This window comes from Lepidochelys kempii, chromosome 16, assembly GCF_965140265.1.
Source record: "Lepidochelys kempii isolate rLepKem1 chromosome 16, rLepKem1.hap2, whole genome shotgun sequence".
Taxonomy (NCBI): Eukaryota; Metazoa; Chordata; order Testudines; family Cheloniidae; genus Lepidochelys; species Lepidochelys kempii.
In genome coordinates this window covers 16,109,382-16,134,647 of record NC_133271.1, presented here as the reverse complement: position 1 = coordinate 16,134,647, position 25,266 = coordinate 16,109,382, and the positions used below count along the sequence as shown (strand labels likewise).

Sequence of the window (25,266 nt, the reverse complement as noted above, 5' to 3'; positions counted from 1 at the left end):
CAGAGAGACTGTCAGAACAGGACAGAGCCAGGTTATTATTATTATTTGCATTCGAGTAGCACCTAGAGGCCCCCATCAGGGAGCAGGGCCCAGTTGAACTAGGCTTGGTATGCTACACTGGCAGACAGCTTTTGGATGCCATGGGACCGCATACTGTCACCCCCTGGGGCTCTGCCTTCAGGTGCTGGGGGCCCACGCCCTCATCTCAGGGGCTCTGCCTTTGGGAAGCCCTCGGCCCTCACCTCCCTGCAGGGCTCTGCCTTTGGGTACCAGGGGGCCACGTGCCCTCACCCCCAGGGGCTCTGCCTGTGGGTACCAGGGGGCCACGTGTCCTCACCCCCAGGGGCTCTGCCTTTGGGTACCAGGGGCCACGTGCCCTCACCCCCAGGGGCTCTGCCTCTGGGTACCAGGGGCCACGTGCCCTCACCCCCAGGGGCTCTGCCTTTGGGTACCAGGGGGCCACGTGCCCTCACCCCCAGGGGCTCTGCCTTTGGGTACCAGGGGGCCACGTGCCCTCACCCCCAGGGGCTCTGCCTTTGGGTACCAGGGGGCCACGTGCCCTCACCCCCAGGGGCTCTGCCTCTGGGTACCAGGGGGCCACGTCCCCTCACCCGCAGGGGCTCTGCCTCTGGGTACCAGGGGGCCACGTGCCCTCACCCGCAGGGGCTCTGCCTCTGGGTACCAGGGGGCCACGTGCCCTCACCCCCAGGGGCTCTGCCTCTGGGTACCAGGGGGCCACGTGCCCTCACCCCCAGGGGCTCTGCCTTTGGGTACCAGGGGGCCACGTGCCCTCACCCCCAGGGGCTCTGCCTTTGGGTACCAGGGGGCCACGTGCCCTCACCCCCAGGGGCTCTGCCTTTGGGTACCAGGGGCCACGTGCCCTCACCCCCAGGGGCTCTGCCTTTGGGTACCAGGGGCCACGTGCCCTCACCCCCAGGGGCTCTGCCTTTGGGTACCAGGGGCCACGTGCCCTCACCCCCAGGGGCTCTGCCTCTGGGTACCAGGGGGCCACGTGCCCTCACCCGCAGGGGCTCTGCCTCTGGGTACCAGGGGGCCACGTGCCCTCACCCCCAGGGGCTCTGCCTCTGGGTACCAGGGGGCCACGTGCCCTCACCCCCAGGGGCTCTGCCTTTGGGTACCAGGGGGCCACGTGCCCTCACCCCCAGGGGCTCTGCCTTTGGGTACCAGGGGGCCACGTGCCCTCACCCCCAGGGGCTCTGCCTTTGGGTACCAGGGGCCACGTGCCCTCACCCCCAGGGGCTCTGCCTTTGGGTACCAGGGGCCACGTGCCCTCACCCCCAGGGGCTCTGCCTTTGGGTACCAGGGGCCACGTGCCCTCACCCCCAGGGGCTCTGCCTTTGGGTACCAGGGGCCACGTGCCCCAGCTCTGCCTTGGGCGCTGGACAGCCCCGTATCAGCGCCCCGTGAGCGTGCGCAGTGATGGTAGCACTGAGTTTCTGTGCCTCCCCAAAGCCCCAGCTCCCGGAGCCTCAGGATCGCAAAGGCCCCCCGGCCACATGACAGGCCGCAGGCTCCAGCCCCAGGGGCGGGGCTCAGCTCCGGCGCCCGCCCTTTGATTGGTTTAAACTCGCGATCCCCGCCCTCTCAAGGCCGGCGCTGGCTCCGCCCTCCCACCCGGATCCCCTCCCCCAAAGGCCGCCGCGTCGCCGCGGCTGCTACGCAACCCCAGGTAGCCGGAAGTGAGGAGGAACTTCCGGGTTGAGCTTCGTGCTTCCCCTCCGCCAAGATGGCGGCGCCCATGTCCCTGCTGGTGGAGTTTGGGTGAGTGAGGGGCTGCAGCGAGGGGCCTGGAGGCTGGAGCAGGGGTCCTTAGAGCGGCCGTGCCCTGGGGGCGTTTGGGGCTCGCGGCAGTGGGAGCCGCTCCTGTGGGTGCTTGGCCGTGGGGTGGGCCAGGAGGTCCGCGGACACGCTGACTGGGCACGGAGATAGAGCCTGGTGGGTCTGGAGCTGTGGGGGGGACTGGTGCCGGCAGGTGGCGAGACCAATGTACTAGAGGCTGCGGCAAGCAGGTCCGGGGGACCAGGCGGGCCCTGGGGTTAGGGGGCTGGCATAGGGTCGTGGGGGAAGAGTGGAGGAAGCGTGAGGGTTTGGGGCACAAAACACGGCACCGGGTGGGGGTGGGACTCTGGAGGTGGTGCAGGGGGCCCAACATCTCGGGTGATTATAGTGCAGGGCTGGGGAACGAGGCTGGCACTAGAGTCGATAATGCTGATTGGGTAGGAGTTTAGGGGGTTACTGGGTTTTGGAGGGATAAGGACTATGGTTGGGTGTGTGGTCACTGCCTTGGAGCACAGACTAGAATGCTTTTCACAATGGGAATGAGAAGAAAAATAGGGATCGTCTGTCCTGCTGTTTAGGAGCAAGGTGTCGTTCTATACCTAGCATTTTTTGTCTCTCAGAAACTTAGTTTCAGGGAATGCTTTCTAGGTGGGACAACTTTCATCAGGAGGATTTTAAATATCCTATTGAAACTCATATGGGGGGCCATCACAAGAAGGAGAGGCTTTAAAATGTGCCTTAAAGGGATCCACAATGAGGGACTAGCTAGGATGGGAGCTGGTCTGCACTAATCAATGAGGAAAGCAGATGTGAGAGAGGCACTGGGGTTTCAGGAATGGGTTGAGTGGGTTGTAATTAACATGTGACTATCCAGAGTTTTCAGAAAATTTAGGACTTTTGTCATCATTCATTGTTGGCAAAAGGACAAATTATGTTAAACAATCAACACATTTACAGAGATAAGGCAACATGTTTTACAAAAATAGTTCTGAAGCTTTGCTGTAGTTTCATTTTGGACTGTAGCACACAATGCACCCTTTGATCTAGGTGCTGTAAAAACACAGGAAGACACACAACTTGTTCAGAGGCATTTACAATTTATTTTAAAACAAGATTCAATAAGTACCAGGTCTGATATTTCAGGGTTTTGTAACATTTACTCTGTTCCTCCTTCCTATGTCAATGACAAGCCTTTCTGTTGGTCACTGCTTTCTACCTCCCATTTAGTTTTGTAGGCTCTTGTGTACCAATTACTGTCTTTCACTGTTAAAGTCCTCAGTCTTGTAATTGCCCAAGGACTACGTCAAATTAGAGCACGCACAATTTAGCGGGAGGTGTTGGGTACAAGTGAGGTCTTAGTTCAGTAGACTGGTACAGTTGCCCCAAAATGTTTTTGTTTGTTTTATTTGATACCACAGTTAACAGGCAGGATTACTGAGATGGCCTTACCCTAGAGAAAACTCCTGTTCTTCACTCGCTGAACAATGGGAGGGAGGTTGTTTTTACTGATGGATTATCCCATTGTGAATGTCAAAAATAGATTATAAATCATTTCCTTTTCCTTTGGGATAGTAAATTGATTAAAATTGAAATAATTTTTATATATATTTTTCAATGTTTATACTGTTTGCTTTTTGCAGTTCTTTTAGCTCAGACAAAGTAAACCAGTAAGGTCAGTTTTCAACATTTGTGAAAACATTTGTCTTGGTCTTACATTTTGTTAAGTCTTTTCTTACAAAAGCTAAAAGGCTTTGCTTGGTTTCCCCATCCCTATACACATACGCAATCTTCATAACCCTTTAAATGCTCATTTCTGTAAGTGGTCCTTCCTCAATCTTTCCCCACTTCCAGCTGCAGTAACTCTCCTAGTTCTCAGAAGAGTAAGAAGCATTTTTGCTTCCCTTGGAAATGCATAAATGAGCTCTCTATGTGTAAATCACAGCTGAGTTCTCCACAGTTAGCGCATTACAGAAGGACCTTATCTCTCCATCTACATTTCTACAGTAACAGTGTGACCTTGTTTTCGTTACATAAAAAAAATGTTTTTCATATAATTACTGTGACTTGTTCTCTTACAAGAATCTCAGCTAAGGTTAATAATTGCTGCTTCCATTTTTTTTGTGAGTTGGTGGAAGAACACCAACAGAGCAGTCTTTAGGAGTGTCACTGCATATAAGTAGCACTGCTGAGAGCATAACAAAGGTTCTGTTGTGCTCTTCCATAGCAGAGCCAAGAAAAACTCCTAGTGTGATATTTTTAGATATTGGATTTAAAGGGACTCAGTCACATGTAGATTCAATATTTTCCATGTTATTCACATGTTTGCTTTTAAAATATCTTTTTTGAGACAATTTTCAATCTACATTGTTGTAAGACATACAAGGTATCTGACTCATACTTGTACATCTCAGTTGTAAAAAAGTTATAAAATATTTTCTGCGTTTTAAGACTGAGAATCTTTCCAAGGATTAAATGGTGTCTGCACAGAGTTTGGTAGTTTTTATGAACCTATTTGATGAATCCATTATCAAATATCTTCCAAATTCAATACTGGTAGGGCATGAGCCTCTAGCAGCGCCTATACTTCAGGCAGAATGACTCATGCCAAGATTTTAAAAATTGTGTTAAAGTTTAAGGATTTAGGGGTTTAAATTACTTGATTTTTCAAAAGTGATGAACTGGCTAGCTTCCCTTGAGTTCCATGGGAGCTGCTGCTTGCTCACCATTTCTGAAAATCAAGCCTCATATGAAGTGAGCTATAGCTCACGAAAGCTTATGCTCTAATAAATTTGTTCGTCTCTAAGGTGCCACAAGTTCTCCTTTTCTTTTTACGGATACAGACTAACACAGCTGCTACTCTGAAACCTCATACTTAGGTGTCTGAATCTTTATTTAGGCACGTAGTTCTTAAATTCTTGGCCTCACAAAGCAGAACTGAGTCAGTAGCATATATTGTCCAATGTTGCACTTGTATAATGTTAGGTATCAGGGGATAGCCATGTTAGTCGGTATCCACAAAAACAACGAGGAGTACGGTGGCACCTTAAAGACTAACAGATTTATTTGGGCCCAAGCTTTCATGGGTAAGTGTTTTTTTTTCCCACAAAAGCTTATGCCCAAATAAATCTGTTAGTCTTTAAGGTGTCACCAGGCTCCTTGTTATATAATGTTGTGACACTTCCCAGACATACCCACGGTTGTGAGGCAGCTCACTACCACCTGCCCTTAGCATGAGAAAGCCTTCTCTGCGTCTGCCTAGAGTCAGCTCCCTGACTCAACTGGCAACATGAGCACTCCCTTCTTGGCCTACGCAGACTCTGCTGTCCTTCTGCAGGTTAGCACTAGGTACTCTCCAACTTGGAGTGTCCAGCCCCTGTTCCAGTGGACATTCACTGCTCACAAAGGAACAGCATCCCTCCGCTTACTAGTTACACATTAGATCACAGCTCCACTATTAAAATGGCATAGCACTTAGATATGTTTATAGTGAAAATAAGCAAAAGTTTATTTAACAAAAATAGAGGTTAGAGAAGTAGCAAGTAAAAGTATTGAAAACAAAGTTACATATAAAATAAAATCGTAATAGGCATTCTAGAGCCTAGACTTCTTTAACAAGTTAATTTCCTTTTTAGTGAAGTTTAGCTCACCCAGAGTCTTTGCAGTGTTTTCCAGCTGGGTTCGTTGTGACCTCCTTTCATAAGACCGAACACAATGACAGTTCATTTCCTCAGTGAAGGATCTAGGGTGTAACTCAGGACCCCAGTATACCCCCAAATTATTGTCTTTACTCATAAACAGGATACCCCACTGCTGTTTTAGTTTTTTCCTACAGCTCTCTGCTCTTGTATTTTGCAATCTCTTGACTAATATCCGGCTCAGTAATGCAAATAAGCCTCCATTGTAATAAATACAGTGCACAATACACTTGACCAGACAGAGAGAAAAGTATATCCTGCCAGCTACCTGTCTGAACAAAATCTGTTCAAGGCCTGTCACCAGCTGGTGGCTTACTTTTAACTTCAAGGCTTTAAGAACATAATTTCCAGTATAGATATACAACATCTTAAATATTACCTGTCCATACATGCAATGACTATGATGACCAGTAAGCTACTGGTTTGTGGTAGACACCTTACATGTCACCCGTTGATAAATTATTATGTATGTACCAGATTCAGTAGATCCCTGTAAAACCACATGCATCCCCTCTGTCAGTTGACATTGAGGTCCCTGGGTCACACCTCCCTTCTTACACTACTGCAGTAGGATCAGCCCTGGCTAATCCATATGCATCAGCTTGGAGCCCTTTAGCCTGGACAGTGCAACTGCCACCACGTTTTCTTTGCCTTTAATATGTACAGTTTTCATCTCATATTGCTGTATTGCTAAGCCCCAGTGTCTCAGTCTGGAGTTGATACCTTTTGTTTTGTGTAGCTGTATCAACAGAGAGTGGGCTGTTAGGACCCTAAACTTCCTGTTAAATAAGTAAGGCCTTAACTGCTTGACCGCCCACACAATTGCATAACATTTGGTTTCTATGACAGAGGAGTTCTGTTTGCCAGGGATCAGGGTTTTTACTTAGGAAAGCAACAGGATGCTTTTTATTGTTTTCACCTGCTTGCGTCAGGACCACTCCCAGGCCTGTGTCGGAAGTGGTGGTGCACAGTTCAAACTCCTTGTCAAAATCTGGTTTGGCCAGAATAGGTTTTAGGATTTTCTTTGCCTTATCACAGCCTTTCTGACAGGCTGTTGTGCACAGCATCATGTTAGGTTTTCTCTTTTGCACAGGTCTGTGATAGCAGACACCCTGTTGCTAAATCCTTCCATAAACTGGTGGTAATAGTTCTTCAAGCCTATAAATGTCTGAACTTATGTTTTGGTTTCTGGTACAGGCCAGTTAATAGTGAATTCTACTTTCAATAGATCTGGGCAAATCTGGCCCCCTCTTCCAAATGTCCTCCTAGATAAGGGACTTTGGCTGCATCCATTTTATACTTGGACATTTTTGCCATGACACTAGCGTCTTTGAATTTCTTCAGCACAATTCCCAACTGGGTTTTTATGATTTGACCACGAATTGCTGAAGATGGCAATGTCATCTCTGCAGGGTCAAGCAAGCTCCTGTAACCCAGCTAATGCGTGATTCACCAGCCTTTGAAATGTGGCTCCTGCATTGATTAACCCAAAAGGTAATGCTGTGAGCTCAAAAAGTCCTCAATCAGTAACACAGGCAGATTTTTTTTTCTTCCCCCCTGCACTTCAGTGTTTAAGGAATTTGACAATACCTCTTTGTTAAATTTAGGAGGCTCAGGAACCTTGCCCTGCCTATGGTGTCTAGTGTGGTGTTGATCCTGGGTAAATGGTATGCATCAGGAACCAAGACATCCTTAAGCTTTCTGTACTCAACACACAACCCTTTTGTTCTCCTCCTTTTCAGGGACCGTAACTAGAGAAGCCAGGGACTGTTAGACTCTGTTGTTCTTCCCATTTTCAGCATGCCTGCTATTTCCTTACAAAATTTCTCCTGCATTTTACCAGTTGTCTGGTGTGCTCTGCTGGGTGCATGCTGAGGTCCTTCAATGTTGTTCTCATGGGCCATTTCGTGAGTCCGTCCTGGCCTGCTGGAAAATACCTCTTGGTGCCTTTGCAGCAAAACCAAAATCTCTGCCTTTTCAGATGGGTTGCCCCTTCAAATATATATCAGTGCTTTCGAGTGAGGTGCCACTATGACAATGAGTCATCAAATCAGTCCCACGGGTCTGTCTTAGAGTCCTGCTCAGCACAGAGCACTTCATAAACAATAAAGCCTCAAACACTTTACTGAGATGGTTAATTGCCCGCTATTTTATAAATGGGGAAATTGGTGACACACAAGAAGTTAGTGGCAGATTCAGGAATAAGGCCCGGATTCCTGGTCCAGTTCAGTAACCCTCTTCGTACAGAGGGTTCTTACAATCCTGTATTCTCAAGAAATTAATTGATCGGGGCTGTAAAGTAGAATCATACTTTCTTCACAGGAGAGTTTGAGGGAAGTCTAAGCCACAGAAATGAGTTTTTTGCATTTAGCCTGGGATTTTCATAGGCCTAAGGGAGTTAGGTACCCAAATCCCATTGAAATCCCAAAATTGTTATAGTCTGGGATCAACTCCTGATAAAGTTCTGCCTCCTAAGCTCACAAGGCTCTGTTTATTGGTCAGCATTTTAATTGTGCTGGCGGATTGTAATATAATGGTCGCAGAAGGAGAGGCGATATCTCTGGGAGTGTTTAAATATCAGGACAGAGACTTTGAACTGGCCTCTTCAACAGGGAGGAAGTACAGAGGGTGGAGCATGTGGTGAGTGATATTTTGTGCAACTTGCATGTAAAGTCCCTTGTTTTGCTTGCTACTCACACTGCGCATATGTTTCTGCTGTAATGCTTGGGAGAGCGATTTATGTAGTTGATAGACCAAGAGGGAACTGCTGGTACTCCAGGATTATCCTCTTGGCTCTGCCTCTGACTTGCTGTGTGACCTTGTATGAGTTGTTTCTTCCCATCTGTAAACTAGGGATAATACTTATTCCACAGGGTGTTATGAGGTTTGAGGTTAGTAAAGTACTTTGAGATCCTTAGAAAAGTGTTATAGAAGGGCAAGGTATTAGAGTCTGTGAGTTTTTAATATAATTGTATTACACTACTGTCTAGAGGCCCAACTGAGTTTGAGGCCCTGTTATGCTAGGCACTAAACAAGCAGATTGTCAGCTCTTTGATGTAGGGATCATCTTTCTGTCCTCTGTTTTGTACAGTGCCTAGCACAATGGGTCCTGGTCCATAGCTAGCCATACAGATAACTAATAGTAAGAGGCAGTTGCTGCCCCAAAGTGCTTACAGTCCAAATAGACAAAAACAGACAGACAATGGTCCTACTTGAAATACAATCAGTTCCAATTTGTGTTTGTTCTGAATTTTTTGCATTGTAAACTACCCCATTTATAACTTCTGGACAATAAAACAAAGAATGAGTTGTGCATTCTCTTTTTATTTCAGAGGTGGAGCAGAGCTCTTGTTTGATGGCATTAAAAAACATCAGGTGACCTTGCCCTGTCAACCAGAGCCTTGTGAGTATTAGAGCTTTTCAAATAAGTTGAAAGCATGACAGCAAATGAAATGCGTGTGAAAAGGAAAGTACGTTTGTACAGCAGTTGTTCAGTTTACAACTGGAATCAATGTGGTTTAGGGCAGTTTCAGCCATGCTGCTATTGATTGGCTAGCTTGGCAGACAATAGTTAACCCTCAAAGTAAATACAAAACATAAATAGACTGAGCACCTTTCCCATCCTCCAGGCAACCACAAAGTGAGTTCCTTTCTTCAAAAATTTTGCCCTCTCCTCTGAATGCTGTTAATACCCAGCAGCCTCTAAATATTTTCATGAAGTGTATTCTCCTTGGTCTGTCCATGAAGCTGCCTGTTGGCCAGTTTTCTCTGTGCTTATATAGGCATATCGCTCTCTTGATTTTAATTTAAAACAACTGAATATACTTAAACCATGCAGACAAGCATGACAAAGCTAGGGCTTGAAAATTATGCTCGCCTTATGTGCAGGACATCCTCTTTTCAGTCCTGCATATAATAAAAAACAAAACACTGCTAGACTGAGTGACCAGTGACTGTTCCAGTGATTATACAACATTAATGTATTTCCTTAGTGATTCGGGATATCAACATCATTCTGATTACGATTTTCCTCCCCTCTAGACTTGCCCACACTTCATTTGCAGTGCGATTTTTAGCAACCGGTATATTCCAAATTGAGTAAGGACTGCATCACTGGGCCTTGTGTATTTAAAGAATTAACAAACTCACCATGTTTCTTGTCTAGTCACTTACTTTGCACCATATGTTCATGTCGTAGTGTACTGAAGAAAAACAATACAGATCTCATGAATACTAGGATCATCCCATTTTAACTGATTTTTATTAGTCAAGTTTATTTTTGGCCATTTTGGCATCCCTTGCTCTTCCTTTCCTCTTGGGTTGTTGTTATTTTTTTGTCCCTCTTTTTTGCAGAGCAACTGCTTCTCTCTGGGACGTTGGGCCCAACTATATTTAATTGTTTGTGTATACATTTTGTATAACACCCAGATGCAGGGGGATGGGGAGCTAGGTGAACAAATACGTAAGAACGTATAAACGAATAAAATAGTCTGTGCTCCAAATTTGCCCTGGATAGTGCTCTCTGCATTATAAAAATTGGTTTTATATTTAATTAGTGAGATTACTACACGCTAATCTCCTGATTCTAGGCATGAGGTGAAAATGTGGTTGGATTCTAAACCTGGCTAATGTACACATGAAGATTTTTCTCCCTTTCTCCTCTTGTGTTAAGTGGCCAGAGGGAAGAGGGTCTGGAGGAGGTTAAAGAGGGCAGATGGGAGGGAGCTGCAAATGGGACTACCGCAGGCCATGTATGGAGCCACGTGGCAGCAGCTGTCTTTGCTATCTGGGGTTTGTAGAGATTTTTATCATGTTGCCCCTGAGGAACATATCCCCCCTCAAAAAGGGGGTTGTGTGTTGGGTGTATGTGTGGACGTGTACACATATCACCCGACTTTATGTGAGACCATATCGTATTTTTCTCGGGTGCTGCAGATTCATGCAGAAAGAAGAGCACAAGTTAAATAAGAACATTTGTCCCAGAATTATGCTGACAATTTTGATAAACTCATTGATCATGCTGATAAAGAGAAACTAAAGGAGCTCGCTCTTTTGACTTATTCTGCATAAAAACATTGCTAGGTGGGAGAGGACAGCGAAGGAGATATGTCACATGGAGAGAGGATTAAATTGGCTCAGAAAGTAAACCTTAATTTCAAGCATCGAAGGCGCTATTAGAAACAATGAAGCATAAAGAAAAGAAACCCTAAATAAAAACTATGAAAATGTATTTGGCAGTATCCCCCTGAAACAAACCACAGTAATGTATTTAACCACGTGCTTCGACAATCAAATAGAGCATTGTATGAATGCTGCTGCTAGTGATGTCTGAGGTCCTTCCTCCATCCCACTTGGGTTTACAGTGCTGGATTTGTCTATGGTCATGAGAATTTAATTGACTCTGTTGGAAGGATGGGAAAATAACGAGCATCGTTTAACCCCTGCAGCAGAGTCACAGGTTCAAATCCATGATGTTAGGTTGGCTAAGAGTAACTAGAAAAACTCACTGCAGCGTTTTTACTACTGAATCTTGTATGCTCAGGTGAGAGCACTGATTAAAGAGGCTCTGGATGTTGTGCAAGGAGCTGCTCAACTCTGTATCATAGGCCCTGCACTGCTAACGATCATGAAAATTTTTCCTTTAAGTGGCAGGAGTCTACTTTTGGAGCAGAAGTTCCAAGTGTCAATTGTGTGCAGTAATGACCAATCTGAAGCTTCTAGATCTGTTAGAGTACTTGGCATTCACAGGTTTGGAAGGATAAAATTTTAATCCATAAATTTCAATAATCATATGTATATTTTCCCCATTTACTCAAAATCTCACAGGGGAAAAATCCATTGTTCATCACAATTTTGAGGGGGGGGGAATTAAAATAACGTATTTGTTGAGTTTGACTGTGCATGGTGCTGAGACACAGGAAATGCTACGAGGGATTTACAGTCCAAGCACCTGATCCTGCAAGGTGCTGAGTGCTCTTCACTGCTGTTGAAATCAGTCGGCATTAGTCTCAGCACCTCAAAAGAGGGACGGGGACATACACTCACTCACTCCCCCACTCACTCCCCAATGTATGAACAGAATCGTTCAGATAGAGTAGGCTAGGGGATAGTCAGACCCAAATGTGGTACCTGAGTGCCAGGAAGATAGCTAGAATTGAGCGTACAAGATGGCACCAGTTGTCTAGAAGTACAAAATAATAGTGGTGATAACATTTGGCTGTCAATAAGAAATCAGTATTTTGGAATGATTTTATTGCTGAGTTGATTACTCCTAACTTCTCTCTTAATTTTTTGAAATTAATGTTTAAAATATTTCTGGTAGGGTAAAGTTTTTGTCAAATTAAAAAATAAATAATTGTTGACTTAATCCACAGACATTAAAATAAATAAAAACTAATCCTTCCAAACCACCTGACATGTCATTTTCCATCTTCAAAGGACTATGTGAATATTCTCTTCCTTGCAACACCCCAATGGGCTAGTTAAGTATATATTTACTGATGGGGAAAACTGAAGTGCAGAGGTAATGTGACTTACTAGAGAGAGCATCTCCTGTTCGTATAGAGGTAGAATTAGAATTTGGGAGTCCTGACTCCCAGACCCCTCTTTCACAAGGCCAGTCTGCACAGCCAAATCTCCTATGTCAGGGGAGATCCATATTAGGACACTATCAGGGCACTGTGCCATTAGTATTCAGTTTTGGCATTTGACGAGTCTAGAAATAGTTGTCAGGTTTCAGAGTAACAGCTGTGTTAGTCTGTATTCGCAAAAAGAAAATGAGTACTTGTGGCACCTTAGAGACTAACCAATTTGAGCATAAGCTTTCGTGAGCTACTGCATCTGATGAAGTGAGCTGTAGCTCACGAAAGCTCATGCTCAAATAAATTGGTTAGTCTTTAAGGTGCCACAAGTACTCCTTTTCTTTTTTCAGAAATAGTTGGTCAATTGACCAGTCAAATATTTTAAAGCAATGGCTTATTAGAATAGTACTAACAGTCACAAAAAAGAGTAAGACTTTGTGGTCTCCAATAGGTTTAGGCTTAGGCTTCGATACGTTTGCCTAATTACAAAAAATGAGTTACTGAAGTTATTTTAACTCCGAAAAATTAAATGAAATGTAAAAAATGAAAGAACGCCAAGATGCAATAAAAAGGTAGGCCACTGTCTGTATCAGGGCTTTCTTGTTGGAATGTTTGGCAATATTTGACCATGGTCAAGTAATAGGCAGCCAATTGACATAATTTGACTAGTCAGTTGACTGGCTTACCAAGCCTCATTAATATGTCCCTGCCAGGGTAGTTTGGACTGTGTGGATGGGTCCTTTAATCTGTTCTGCCTAGTTGTGCCATCTCCGCCATTGAATCACTGGTATGCAGTATGTCCTGGCAGTTGTCCCAGTGAAGTGGGTGTGTCATTTTTAAGGGGGCCGATTGAGCGGATTCATTTGTAGGTCTTTTTTGTTAGAAGGAAAGATTGATAAATTAAAATTCTCTTGTGGGAGTCACCTCAGTGCTTTCCTACTAGGCTTAATGTAATGGGAGTTGCGTTAACCCTCTGCCATGGATCAGATTAATCCAGACTCATTGTAGAAGGAACTTCCCAGGCACTGAGAAGCCCATCTCTCTTCTGTGTGACCAAATCCCTCTGATAACAAAGCCTTGCTTTTCTGTCCTTCCCAGCCAGTGTGCTCCTGCACAGGCACCTATTAGGATAACCTTTTGATCCCCTACTACCCAACCCCCACCCCTCACTGCTTTTCTCTTGGTGGTATTTGCTGTCATGACACCACTGTTTAAAGGATGGCAGCAGAGCATAGGCTGATGAGGAGGTTCCTGGCCCTTTAAACTGCTTAGCATGCGTTTCACACGGTTCAGGGTGCCAGCTGTTCCTTTCTCCTCCTGCCCTCACTCACAGGAGCTCTTTGCTGAGCTCAGAGCTCCTGTGCAAAATTGCTTTTCAAAAGAGCCACTTTCTGCTTAATTAAACAATGAGACGCAGTCCCTCTGCACATCTGTAAAGCTCTTTCTGCAGCCCCTTTATCCCACAAACTGCTCCATTCTTATCTCCATTCAATTGTAAATCTTCCTCCCCTTCCCCCATTCGTGCTCTTTCTTTTCCCCTTTCAAGGAAGGCCTAGGAGGTTGGTGTTTCGGGTGGGGGGTGGGGATTGGTTTAATTGTCCTTGCTGTATATGAAAATATAACGTTAGCAAAGTAACTGCTGAAAATGAGAGGCGAGGACTGGCACAGATAATTGTGTGGCTTTTGTATTGCAGAGGAATAAAGTCATAATAGCAATTGAATGGGACATCAATTATTTTCCCCCACTAATCCTGTTCAAGCCATAAACAAATCACTAGATCTTAAAGGTGATGGGAAGAGGCTGAGGAGTCAGGGCAAGAAACTGTCTTGCTCAACTGGCAGTGCCAGACTGAGCCTGTACCAGGGGAGTCCCTCTACAGGCTTCTGTATAAATAGATGCTGCCAGGGCAAGTGTGAACCAGAGGGATCCCTCTGCAGTCTTTCTGTATGAATAGTTACATTCCTCCATGGGCAGTGAGTCTTGGATGTATAATTCCACATAGTCTGTGGTGTTAGTGGTTAGGTTTCCTCTCTTTCAGCTGTTTCTTTCCCAACACAGTAGGGAAATGTGTGTAAGAGGAAAGTTCATTTCCACAGTGGATTTAAAATGGACTCTGTCTGCATTTAGTAATGCTTTCTTTGAATTGTCAGGGAATTTGCCTGAGTGGCTTACACACATTAATCATCAACAATTCCAGGTTATGCAGAATAGATGAGTGGAGAAATAGATGGGGTATCTGTGGCTAGGTGGGAACACCAACTTCTTTATGTCAGGAAGAGGTTATAGTTAGGGTGATGCAGTATTGTATAACTAGGGTTGATAGGATGCAATTAAGAAAATGAGAATTTAGGCTATTGGTAAAAAAATTCCTAACTTTGCGTGCTATGGCACAATCCCCCATGGGATGTGGAGGAAGCACCACATTCCCTGTGCCCTTTAAAACTAGACTGGACAAAGCCCTAAACAATCTTCCATAGGAAATAATCCTGGACTAGTAGAGAGAGAAACTAGAAGAGCCCTGGTCATCATTTCTAACTTCTCTGATTCCTAATCCAGCCTTCACTGCCTGTTGAATACAATCACCAACTATTGTCCCTTCTTTTAGTAAGATTCTCCTTAACTCCTTCCTTAGATAATTTTGAACAAGAGACTGGACCATGTACCACTACTAGTGATCCATGATCCTAATAAAAAGAGACAGTTTAGTGCACTGGCATTTATTCAGAAGCCTTAAGTGACCATAGCATTGGGTGTTGTAAGATTAGAAACTCCGATTTCGGCAGTGTGGCGGGATTAGCTTTACGCAGAGGATCAGATTAGGGTCCCTTTAGAGATGAGAGGAACTGATAGAAGCACTTTGGATCTGACGATTTGCTGCTGGCTGGCAAATGGGATTGAAGAGGCCTTGAACTTGTGATCTCCCTACCAGCTAACTGGAGGGAATGTGAAATCCGGGATCTGAGTGCTCCCTTCTAGTTTACAAGAGCTGACAGAAAATCCTATGATCCACATGTTCCTGATGACCGACAGGGCCCAGGACTCATCCAAATGCAGGGCCCAGGACTGAGGTCCTCCATCCTAGCTAACAGAAGGGTTATGGAAGAACACAGCATCTGGTCTCTTCCTGTGCTGTGGATAAGAGGGAATGGAGGAAGCACTAATATGGACCCTCCCTTCCAGTTAAAAGCGGTGGCAAGGAGGGAGGGAGAGTTATCTCTCTGCCAGGTGATTGTAAGAAAAACCCAGGCCCCAGGCATTATCTTCTAACAGACAGAAGCTGATGGTTCCAGTATCTGGATTCTCTCTTTGGTCAAAGTCACTAAAAGCTCCCTGTTAATAGAATCCAAATTGGAGTCTTTTTTTTATTCTCCTATAAATGTCAGAAATGGCTTGGAAGATGTCAGTGAAAACAGATTCGAAATGTCTCTCGGCCTTGCTGTGGTCACCATGCAGAGTAACCATGCCTTGAGTCTGAGACTTTGTCCACACTAGAACTTACTTCGGTACACTCTGGAGTGATGTCAGTTGAGCCGACCTAAGTGCTGGTGTAGACAGCACTCTGTTGGCAGGAGAGTCTCTCCTGCCAGCATAGCTACCGCTGCTTGTGGGAGGTGGAGTAATTAAGCAGACTGGAGAGTATTGGCTTAGAGTATCTTCACCAGAAGCGCTACAGAGAGCCAGCTGCATCGGTGCAGCTGTGTCTCTGTAGCGCTTTGAGTGTAGATGTAGCCAGAGTTTAACCCTTGTCCTCTGATTCTGCTTATATAAGCCATTCCAGGCCTTCTGCTGCAGCTTATGGTACCCTGCCATCTGCTTTGGGGGTTCACTTTGCACATTAACTAGCCTGAGAAACCCCTTGTCCATTTTTACAATGGGCCCTTTCATAACATGTGGCCCTTGTGCTAATTAGAATTCAGTAAAATGGACAAGGCACTCACCTGCCTGAGTGGTGTATTTTGGGGATTTTTTTATATTTTGAAAAATAAGCCACCTAACCTGGCAAAGGGGTTACAAATTCTCTTCCCAGAGGGAACGATAGAAGAGGCACGCAAAGAGGGGACTTTGTCATGGTTACAGGCCAGTGGCTGAGAATGTGGGTGGGATGGAGCTTGGCCAGATTTAGTGACCTCAACAAATTGGAGCTCAGCCGTGGTCAGTATGATAAATGATCTTATTCTGGGTCAGAGAAATGGTACCCCTTGGGGAGGTGTCTGCAAGGCAGCCCGAGAAAACCGGCTGTGCTGTTGCAACACTGACCTCTTGGTGAGCAGGTCTGCATGCATCTTATTTATTACAAACCAGAAAAGAACTGACGAGTATCTAGGCCTTAAGAGTCCCCTGTTTTTCTGAAATAGGCTTCCTGTTCTGCACCTAAAATAAGGATATTACTGAAAATACACCCTCTGGAAGCCCTAGCAGGAGGGTTGGATCGTGCATCTGCTTGTTAATATATGAGGGAGGTGCCGATATGCGTATGTTGTATTTGTGTGTGTAAATCTGCCAGTGACACACACACAGCCCTCTGTGTGTTTGTACAGCTTCTTTGTTAGTGGAGGGCTGTGTTTTCACATTCACTGATATTACGTTAGTGCAAGATCAGCGAGTATGTGTTTCAGGCAACGTTTGGTTTCCTGCATGTTTACCTGGTTGGTGAGCTTTTGCAGCGAAAAGCTGGCCCTGTGTTTCTTATTCCAGGCACCTGCCTGCCATGACTGGTTTCTCTCTGCTTACAGCAAGTGCGCTCTATGCTGAGTTATCACTGATGAATCCGTCAGGCCCAGGAGGTTTTATTGAGCAGGGAAGGATCTATAGGTTTCAGCTATGGTTCTGAGGGTGCAAATGAGCCCAGGTGTTTGTACAAGGCAGCACGCAGATGGAGTCCCACATTACTTTCTCTAAGAGGACATTCAGCTGATTCTTCCTGACAGAAAAGTTAGATATGGCAGATCAGACTTTGGAGGAGACCAAGCTGGAGACTCTGCAGATCTTTCAACCACATTCAGGGATATTTATAATGCAGCTTGTGTGGGTTAAAAACAAGCCTGGGATTTGGGTATATGCTCACTGCAGCTCTCACATCCTGTCCACTTGCATGACAAGCAAGTGGCTTTGTGTCACTGAAAATATGCTCATTTTCGTGGATCTGTTCTTTCCCATTGGGCTGTTTGTTTTGTGGGTATACAGTGGCCCTACGGCTTTCAGCCCCCATGAGGCGCTTGAATGGTCAGTTCACTCACATTTGCTATTTTGTCTTGGCTTTTCTATGAACTTCAGAATGTTCCTGTGAATATTGTGCTGGTGAAAGGCACTGGGTTGATAGCCCTGAAGACGGAGTTCTCTCTGTCCACAGAACAGAAACAGGGTTCCCCACCATTGTTCTTCAACCCCAAATTGCAGAGACGTCCTCTGAGGTCAGAGCGTAGTTCAGCTGCTGTGGCCCATTCTGCCCTTGGCACCTCTGTTGAGATTAGCACTAATTGGCCCCATTGTTGGCAGTTATGGTGGGTTTTATGGTCTGGATATTTGTCTGCTGGGAACTGGACTGAAACTACTAAAGTAATTTCACTGAGGCCATATGATGGTAACAAATCTTGGCCATTATTAAGTGGGCTGGGTTTAAAGTGGTGAACTAAAGGAAAACAGCTCAAGATCCTGTTATCAATCCTCTGAGCCATCCAGTTTCCTATGTCTTAACATTATTTTTATTGTATAATGTTCAATAAGCAACACAGAGTTGCCATTGCACAAAATACGTGATCTGTCACCTCCAAGGGGCAGCATACATTGTGAAATTGCCCTTCTGTAAATATTAAATACTCCTGTTCTGATGATGTGGGTCCACTTTCGTAAGCAGTTTAGATAAAGTATAAAATTGGTGTCCCAGTGGTGAGGATTCAGCTTGGCGGTGGACAGGAGGGGGTGGTCAGTTTAACTGGCTTTCCTTCCAATTGATTATTTCTGCAGATCCATACACTTGCATGGTGATTTACAGACAAACAGGACCTTAGCCCGAGGAGCTTACAAACCAAATTATACATAGCACAGCTGGTGTAACAAAAAGCGGGGGTTGCTGTAGGAAAGATAAGGGTTGTGATAATAAAAGAGCAGGACTTGTGCTTTAGATGTGCACACTATTATTTCTGGGAGTCCAGGAGCTCCAATCACAGACCAGGACCCCATTGTGCCAGGCCCTGTACAAATGCAGAACAACCAAAAGACCTTGCAATCTAAGTATTCTTATTCAGTTTTTGTATTTTGTCTGTGCATGCTTCTTGGATCTGTCATTTTTCATTCTTTAAATTATATTATTGGTAGTTTTGAGGAGCAAAGATAAATACGAGGGCAGGAGCAGAATTCAGTGCTGGAAGAACAGCTGAAAGAAGTGAGTCTTGAGATAGGATTTGGAGAAGGAGTGAGAGTTACATTGCCCTTCGGATCTGAGGGGATAGCCAAAAAATAAATGGGGAGGGAAAGCTTACATAACAACGGCCATAGTGGGTCAGACCAATGGTCCATCTCAGTATCCTATCTTCCAACAGTAGCCAATGCCAAGTGCTTCAAAGGGAATGAACAGAACAGATAATCAAGTGATCCATCCCTGTCGCACTCTCCCAGCTTCTGGCAAACAGAGGCTATGGACACTCAGAGCGTGGGGTTGCATTAATTTCTCCAGATTGTATAGTTCTCCTATGCACATGTGTGAGACTTCTGGGGGGGTGTTGGTGTGAGTGTTCTTCTGTGTGTGGGTGCAAACTGGGCTCTGTAACTGAAGGCACAGATGGGGCTGAAAATAATGTATTTATTGTGGAAGGGTGGGGGGGAATCTTCCAGTACAGTCTTGAAATAAGCCAGCCACACCACATTGCAAGCTTCTTCTGGGTGGCTATCCTCTGTCCAGCTGGCGGAGTGCAGGGATGGTGTGGCTTTTACCTGGTAAAATCTTGGGGTTTTTTTCCTACCCTGGGAAAAACTAATTAGTTCCGGTTTAAGGCATTTTCTATTTTAAAAACTAATTAATGTACACTACATTACAATTAGGTTTAGTTGCATATTCAAATTGTGGTTCCAAAAGGTAGTAGATTCGTAGATTAATTTAGGTCGTACAAATAAAGTAAAACTGCAGTGGACATAATATGTAATTCCAATACTGAACATCAGAATGTCTGTACCTTTTTGGTTTGGTATTTTCTCAAGGAAGTTATACATGTCATGCTTGATATTTCAGTTTTCAATATTCTATAAATACATCTCAAAAAATGTATGAGATGAAAACAACAATATGCAGAGTTGTAGGCTCGAAGCATTAGGCAGTCGAAGACCTGCAGAGTTGCAGATTACCAACCCCTTTGGCCATGCAGCATTCTGTAGCAGAAGACCAGCTGTGATGTAGTAGTGGATACACCAAGCTTATTCCTCAGTTTTGAATAGCTGTATCCAAAGGACGAAAAGATTCATTCTGTGCTTGCTGGACTTGCTGGATGCTGATGCAATTATTTTTCTCCGTTTCCCGTTTTAAACTGGGTTTCAGCCGGTATTTAGACCAGTGCCCTGTCTTAAACTCATGTTTCCTGGGAAAGTGCCAACCCTGATGCACTGTGCTCGTGTTTAAACGATCTGTCCTGAAGGGCCCCGGAGAAGGAGGCTGTTTACTCTATCATCTACCTCATTGTTTTGTGCCCTCATGCAAGTGCATTGCTTACAAGTATAAGGCCCTTCACAGTGTGGCTGTGGTGGGTATGGTTTTCCCTTTTGCACTCCTCCTCCTCCTGTGGGAATGTTTCTCATTCTCATTCCCTGGCTGGCATTTCATAGTGATGGAGAGTGAAAGCAGTTTGGGGGTGAGCTCCTGGGGGCTGTACGTTGCAGCCTCATTTTTCAGTAGAAGGTTGACATCATTCGTTTGCTCTTGTTCTGGTGGCTGGCTGACCTGCCCCGTATGCCGTCTGTCTATTGCTCCCTGTCTCCAGGGAAGTGGTCACCTTGGAAGATAGTATATTCCATGCTGCTAAACTAAACTTCTCTAAATGATATTTGATTAAAAAGAAATCCCCGTTCTGACCGTTGGTGAAGATCCAATGTACAGGGCAATCTGCTGCCATGAAACTATCTTCCCTTCATGATGGAAACTGCCCAGTTTTGAGAGGCAGCATCACTTGGCATGGTTCTCTAGGCAATCCCCTCTGGCCGCCTAGAATACATCCGTCCCACTGCTTTAGAGGAAGCCAGCAACATAGGGCCATAGAGGATGTGTGAAAGAGGAAAAAATGGAAGAAATCCTCTGGAGGAGACACACTTAACTTGCAACGGATGGGGATTTTTTTCCTGGGAAGGTGTATCTCCATTCCCTGTAACTGACTTACACCTGTTTACAGCAGAGTAGAGTTTACTCTTCATGTGGGGAGAGTCACAAATGTGAAAGACAGCACCTACCTCTGTGTAGGTTTACTGTAAAGAAACAAAGCTCTATTCCAGGGAGCTTCCCTGACAGCACAACACAATGTGCTGACACAGTGCAAAGACTGAGTCACCCCATTACAAGGGTATTTATTTCATGGATCAGTCATGTGACAACTGCACCAAAAATAGTATTTTAGCTCAGCCTGTAAAAGAGGGTTGTGAAAATGTTTACAGTGACTAGGAACCATTTATAACCCACAGAGAGATGTGCAAATACATCCCATTATTCCCTTTGATACAGTTAGAGGGGGTTCAAGCCCTTATATCTGATAGGTGGATTTGTGCACTGGGAACACTTCCTTGTGCCTTTGAAACAAATAAAGCTTTTTGGGGACTTTCAAAAGGCTCTTTAAAGGAGCCCTGGGAGAATAACTGATTGTAGATTCAGAATGATGAAGTGGATTGTGGAACAGTGAAATATAGAGGCAAATGCAGGAGAACGCCACGTTGTAATTTGTCAGCTTCTCCAAACTCTGCAATGGATTATTCTCTCCCTCTGACGCTTCTCCCCTCTCCAATAGGAAATTAACTGATCCTATCACTAAAGAAATTGTTTTTGCCTCACAAAGTAAAATTGTTACTATAAAAACCTGCTAGCAGTGTCTCCTCCTCCTTTTACATGAAGACAAATCCTTCCTGTCACCTACTGAAATAGAAAGATAAAGGCTGAGCTTTAATAAAGAAGCTATCAAACAAAGCATGTGCGTGGGGATGTGGTGGGGGAGCAGAGGGTCCAAGCTGAAGGTGGGATGCCAAAGGAGATTATAAAGGGCTTGAGTAGAACTACGCTTACCTCTAACATTTCTGTTTATGCATGTGTCTGTATATTCATGGATGTTTGCCTATGTCTTATGGGGGTTACGTTTTCAAAAGTATAAACCTTCAAAAGTGCCAGCCTGCCTTCAGACATCCTGGGCCTGGCTTTCAAAGGTGGCAAATGCTCACATCTCCCACTGAGCTCCCTTGCCAAAGTGGGTGTTCTGCACTTCAAAACTTAACAAACACAAAGCCAGCCCCGGGATGTAGATGTCTCTTATTGGGATGCCCAAAATGAGCAGACGTTTACAAATATAGTCGTCTGTTTGTATCCTGCATGTGTCTATCAAAGTGACTGTTCCAGGGAAAAAGAAAAAGAGTACTTGTGGCACCTTAAGACTAACAAATTTATTTGAGCATAAGCTTTCGTGAGCTACAGCTCGCTTCATTGGATGCATGCAGTGGAAAATCTGATGAAGTGAGCTATAACTCATGAAAGCTTATGCTCAAATAAATTTGTTAGTCTCTAAGGTGCCACAAGTCCTCCTTTTCTTTTTGCAGATACAGACTAACACGGCTGCTACTCTGTTCCAGGGAGGGTCACATTCTAACCCACTTGTTAGTTTCCTCTTCAATTTCTCAAACAAATTCTTACACACCATGCAAGTATCCATGCCTGTCGCAGCCCAAAGGTGAATGTTTTTAGGAGACTTGAGTGAAATCAATTCAGCCACTTTTGAGTTATGCCGCCATTTTATGTGGGGAGGGGAAAGAGAGGGAAAGGGGGACACTTTTACCATGTGTGTTCAATCCATTTTAGTACTTGCTTCAGACAGCCAACACTAGAAGCTTCAAACTTAGCTTCTTGTGTCGTCCTCATTGAGACTACTGAATTCCTCATCTTCACGCTTGTATTGTTTTAATTCTAACCATTTAAAGTTTGCAATTTAAATGTTTGATTCCTGTTCCATTAACTGTGAGAGGCTTTTTGCAATTTCTGTGGTCAGGTCTGCATGTCCAACCAACTCTGTATATGGGGATGTGAGTGTGCATGGTGTGTGCCTCCTAACAAAAGAGATGCCCCTTCCTGGTGGATGCTGATCTGGGTGGGTTCTTGAGGATCCCTTCTGTTCTTCCCTTGAAGACCCTGGAAGAGCATGGCATCTTTGCTAACTGCAGAGTGAGGGCTGGGACCCTGGTATTTGCACTCCTGTGAAACAGCAGTGGATATTTGGTGCTGATAAGGAAGCTAGTCTATAAACTGTCATCCTCTCTCCTTTCAGGGGACATCAGAAACCTGCTAAAGTGGATCAAACAGAATCTATTAAAAGAGAGACCAGAATTATTTATTCAGGGGGACACCGTGTAAGTACAGATGTTAAAGACTTTGCTCATGTTTCCATCTGCAAGTCCCAGTGCAGAGGGCATGTATGTTACTGCTGGTGGCGGGAAGAAAGTTATATCAGTTGAAATATGGCATATTCTAGAAGAAATGACACAGAAGAGGATACCCCATAGACTTGAATAGGGAAAGAGGGTCAATTCTGCTGTTGTCTTGCTGTATGACCAAAGGCAGATCACTTAGCTTCTCTGTGCCTCATTATTCCTATCTGTAAAACAAGGATAAAAACTACCACGAAGGAGGGATAGGAGGCTTTCTTTTTAAAGGGCATTGATTTCCTTGGATGACAGGGACTATGCAAGTGCAAAGTGGTAAAGGGAGATGGGTTAATATTCTAGAGAATTATCCAGATTGTGCTCTTTGCCAGGTCTGACTAGGAGAACTCCAGCTCCTTCTGAACCTAAACCCAACCCAATTCCACAAAATGTCTGTCTCCTCATGACCCACAGCACGAGGTCCCCCTGCACTCACGGCCTCCTTCCCTTCCCTGTCACCTCAAGTACTGGCATTGTGTGGAGATTGCAGGGTTGAGGTTTTAGCAAGTAGACCATCCCCCTGTTCCGGCTGTGTGTCTGTGTTGCACAGCGCAATCTCTGTTCACATCACTGGGCTTGGATCAGTCACTCTGAGAAGCACCAACAAATAGATCTGCTGGGAAATTTATTTTATTTTTAAAATGGGGCCAATCTCATTGGAAAAGGCCAGAAGAAATGGAGCACAATGTGCTGTGCAGGCAATTCCCAGCTGCAGAATGGAGGTTGGGGTGTTTAACATTCCTCACAGGTCTCTGTGAGCTGAAGCATGTGCCAGGTCCCCGGGTAGCAGGAGAGACAATTGCAGGACACTGAAGATCAAAGAAGGGGAATCCCTTTGCCTCTAATCAGGAGCTCTGAGTTGATCCTGGGTGTTTACAACCTTTAGCGGGGCACTACAATTGCTTTCCTTAGCTCTGAATTGACCTCTCTGCACTCGATTGCAGTGCATGGGCTTTAATTACCTGGCTTTTCTATGTGGTATTGAAATGGAGTCATCTCAGAGCCTTCTCATGAATGGTGTCTTTTGATTCAAATGAGCTCTGGGATCAATCTAGTTTCCCCTTTATTTGATCTAGAAAGGGCGCTGCCTGTCTCTGTTTCCACCTCTGTGCTATGATTCCCTTTTCACATCAGCTTCACAGACAAGACTGCCTGTGGTCTGCTTTTTAACAGCCAGTGGTGGTAACTCCTTGCAGCTTTTAGCAATCCTATTGCCTGACAACTTCTCTGTGTTCTGCAGGCGGCCAGGAATTTTGGTGCTCATCAATGATGCAGACTGGGAACTAATGGTCTGTACTACTTCAGTTTTATTTTCTTTGTTATGTTGCTCTGCCTGATTTGTGGATGTTCTTGGGAAGCTATTCTAGATTCTTGCCCCAAGCTAAGCATCTAGTAGTGGGCAATGGGAGGGAGGAGTTCTTCCATGTGTTGTACTGGCTGTGGCTGTTCTAAAGCCTGGAGCCTTTATCTAACCTGCTGAGGCTCAACCGCCATTCAGTCCCCCAGAAGATCACCCACACTCCCTGACCTTCAACTGAGTTCCCAGAGGAGTGAAGCCCACAGCTGGTGTGTCATCCATGCTTGAGATAATCACTTGCTTAGCGGGGCACCAACATTGCTTCACAGCCTTGGGCAATTGTAAGAGCCATTGATTATAACAAGGTGAGTGCTTGGGAGGTGAAGACCATGCTCAGGTGAGCCAAAGAAGCATGCTGAGGTAGAACAAGCTAAGCTGGCCCTTGCAGTTTTTGCTGCACTAGGATTATGTTTAAAGCGGGGAAGAATTCTTCTGTCCACCTTGTGCTGTCTAGACCATGCGTTAGGTTGGCTTAACTATGCTGCTCAGGAGTGTGGATTTTTCACACCCCAGAGCATCGTAGCTGGGTCAGATTAACTTTTTAGTGCAGATGTGGCCTAGGCAAACAGGCTAATGTCTTCCCCCTCAGCCCAGCATCACACACCATAAATAGTCACTAACTAGTCTGCAGATATAATAGTCCGTTCTGAGAGTGGCACTTCCCCATGACAGTGAATGTATGAGAGCTCCCTCTCCTGTCTACTCCACCTTGCCTTTCTTAGAAGTAACCCTCTGTAGTCCCTAGTGCTCTGGCATCTGTTATAAGACATTCTTCTTTTGCAGTCTCTGTTTGGAAATGCCTATTAAACCATTTCTCATTCTTTCTTGACCTGCAGGGCGAGCTGGATTATAAACTCCAGGACCAGGATAATGTGGTTTTCATCTCAACGTTGCATGGTGGTTGACTCTTGGAAGACACAAGGACATAAAACAAAAACACTGGGGGAGAACCCTCATGACTTCTGAACTGTCTGTGCCTCGCTTACAAGCCATGGCAAATCATTTACACTGTCATTAGGCGTACAAATAAAGCCCATGCCAGTGACTGGCCTGGCGTGCACTTCAGGCACTTCCATCCTTTGGTTCTACTTTAACCTCTCCTGTCTGCAATCCCAGGTACATAGGTGATGGGAAACTGCTGTTGCACTTGGTCACTTTTTATTCCTGGGTCCATGAGGGAAG

The 25,266-nt window shown here is 45.1% G+C and overlaps 1 protein-coding gene across 1 annotated transcript; it reads left to right on the top strand.

Annotated features, from left to right (window-relative positions):
- Nucleotides 1-1,704: 1,704 nt before the first annotated feature.
- On the top strand, nt 1,705-25,149 carry URM1 (ubiquitin related modifier 1). The gene is made up of 5 exons (XM_073314256.1): nt 1,705-1,782; nt 8,828-8,898; nt 22,574-22,655; nt 23,968-24,016; nt 24,921-25,149. The coding sequence occupies exons 1-5, from the start codon at nt 1,748-1,750 to the stop codon at nt 24,987-24,989; spliced, it is 306 nt and encodes a 101-aa protein (XP_073170357.1). The 5' UTR covers nt 1,705-1,747; the 3' UTR covers nt 24,990-25,149.
- The last annotated feature ends 117 nt before the right edge of the window (nt 25,150-25,266 follow it).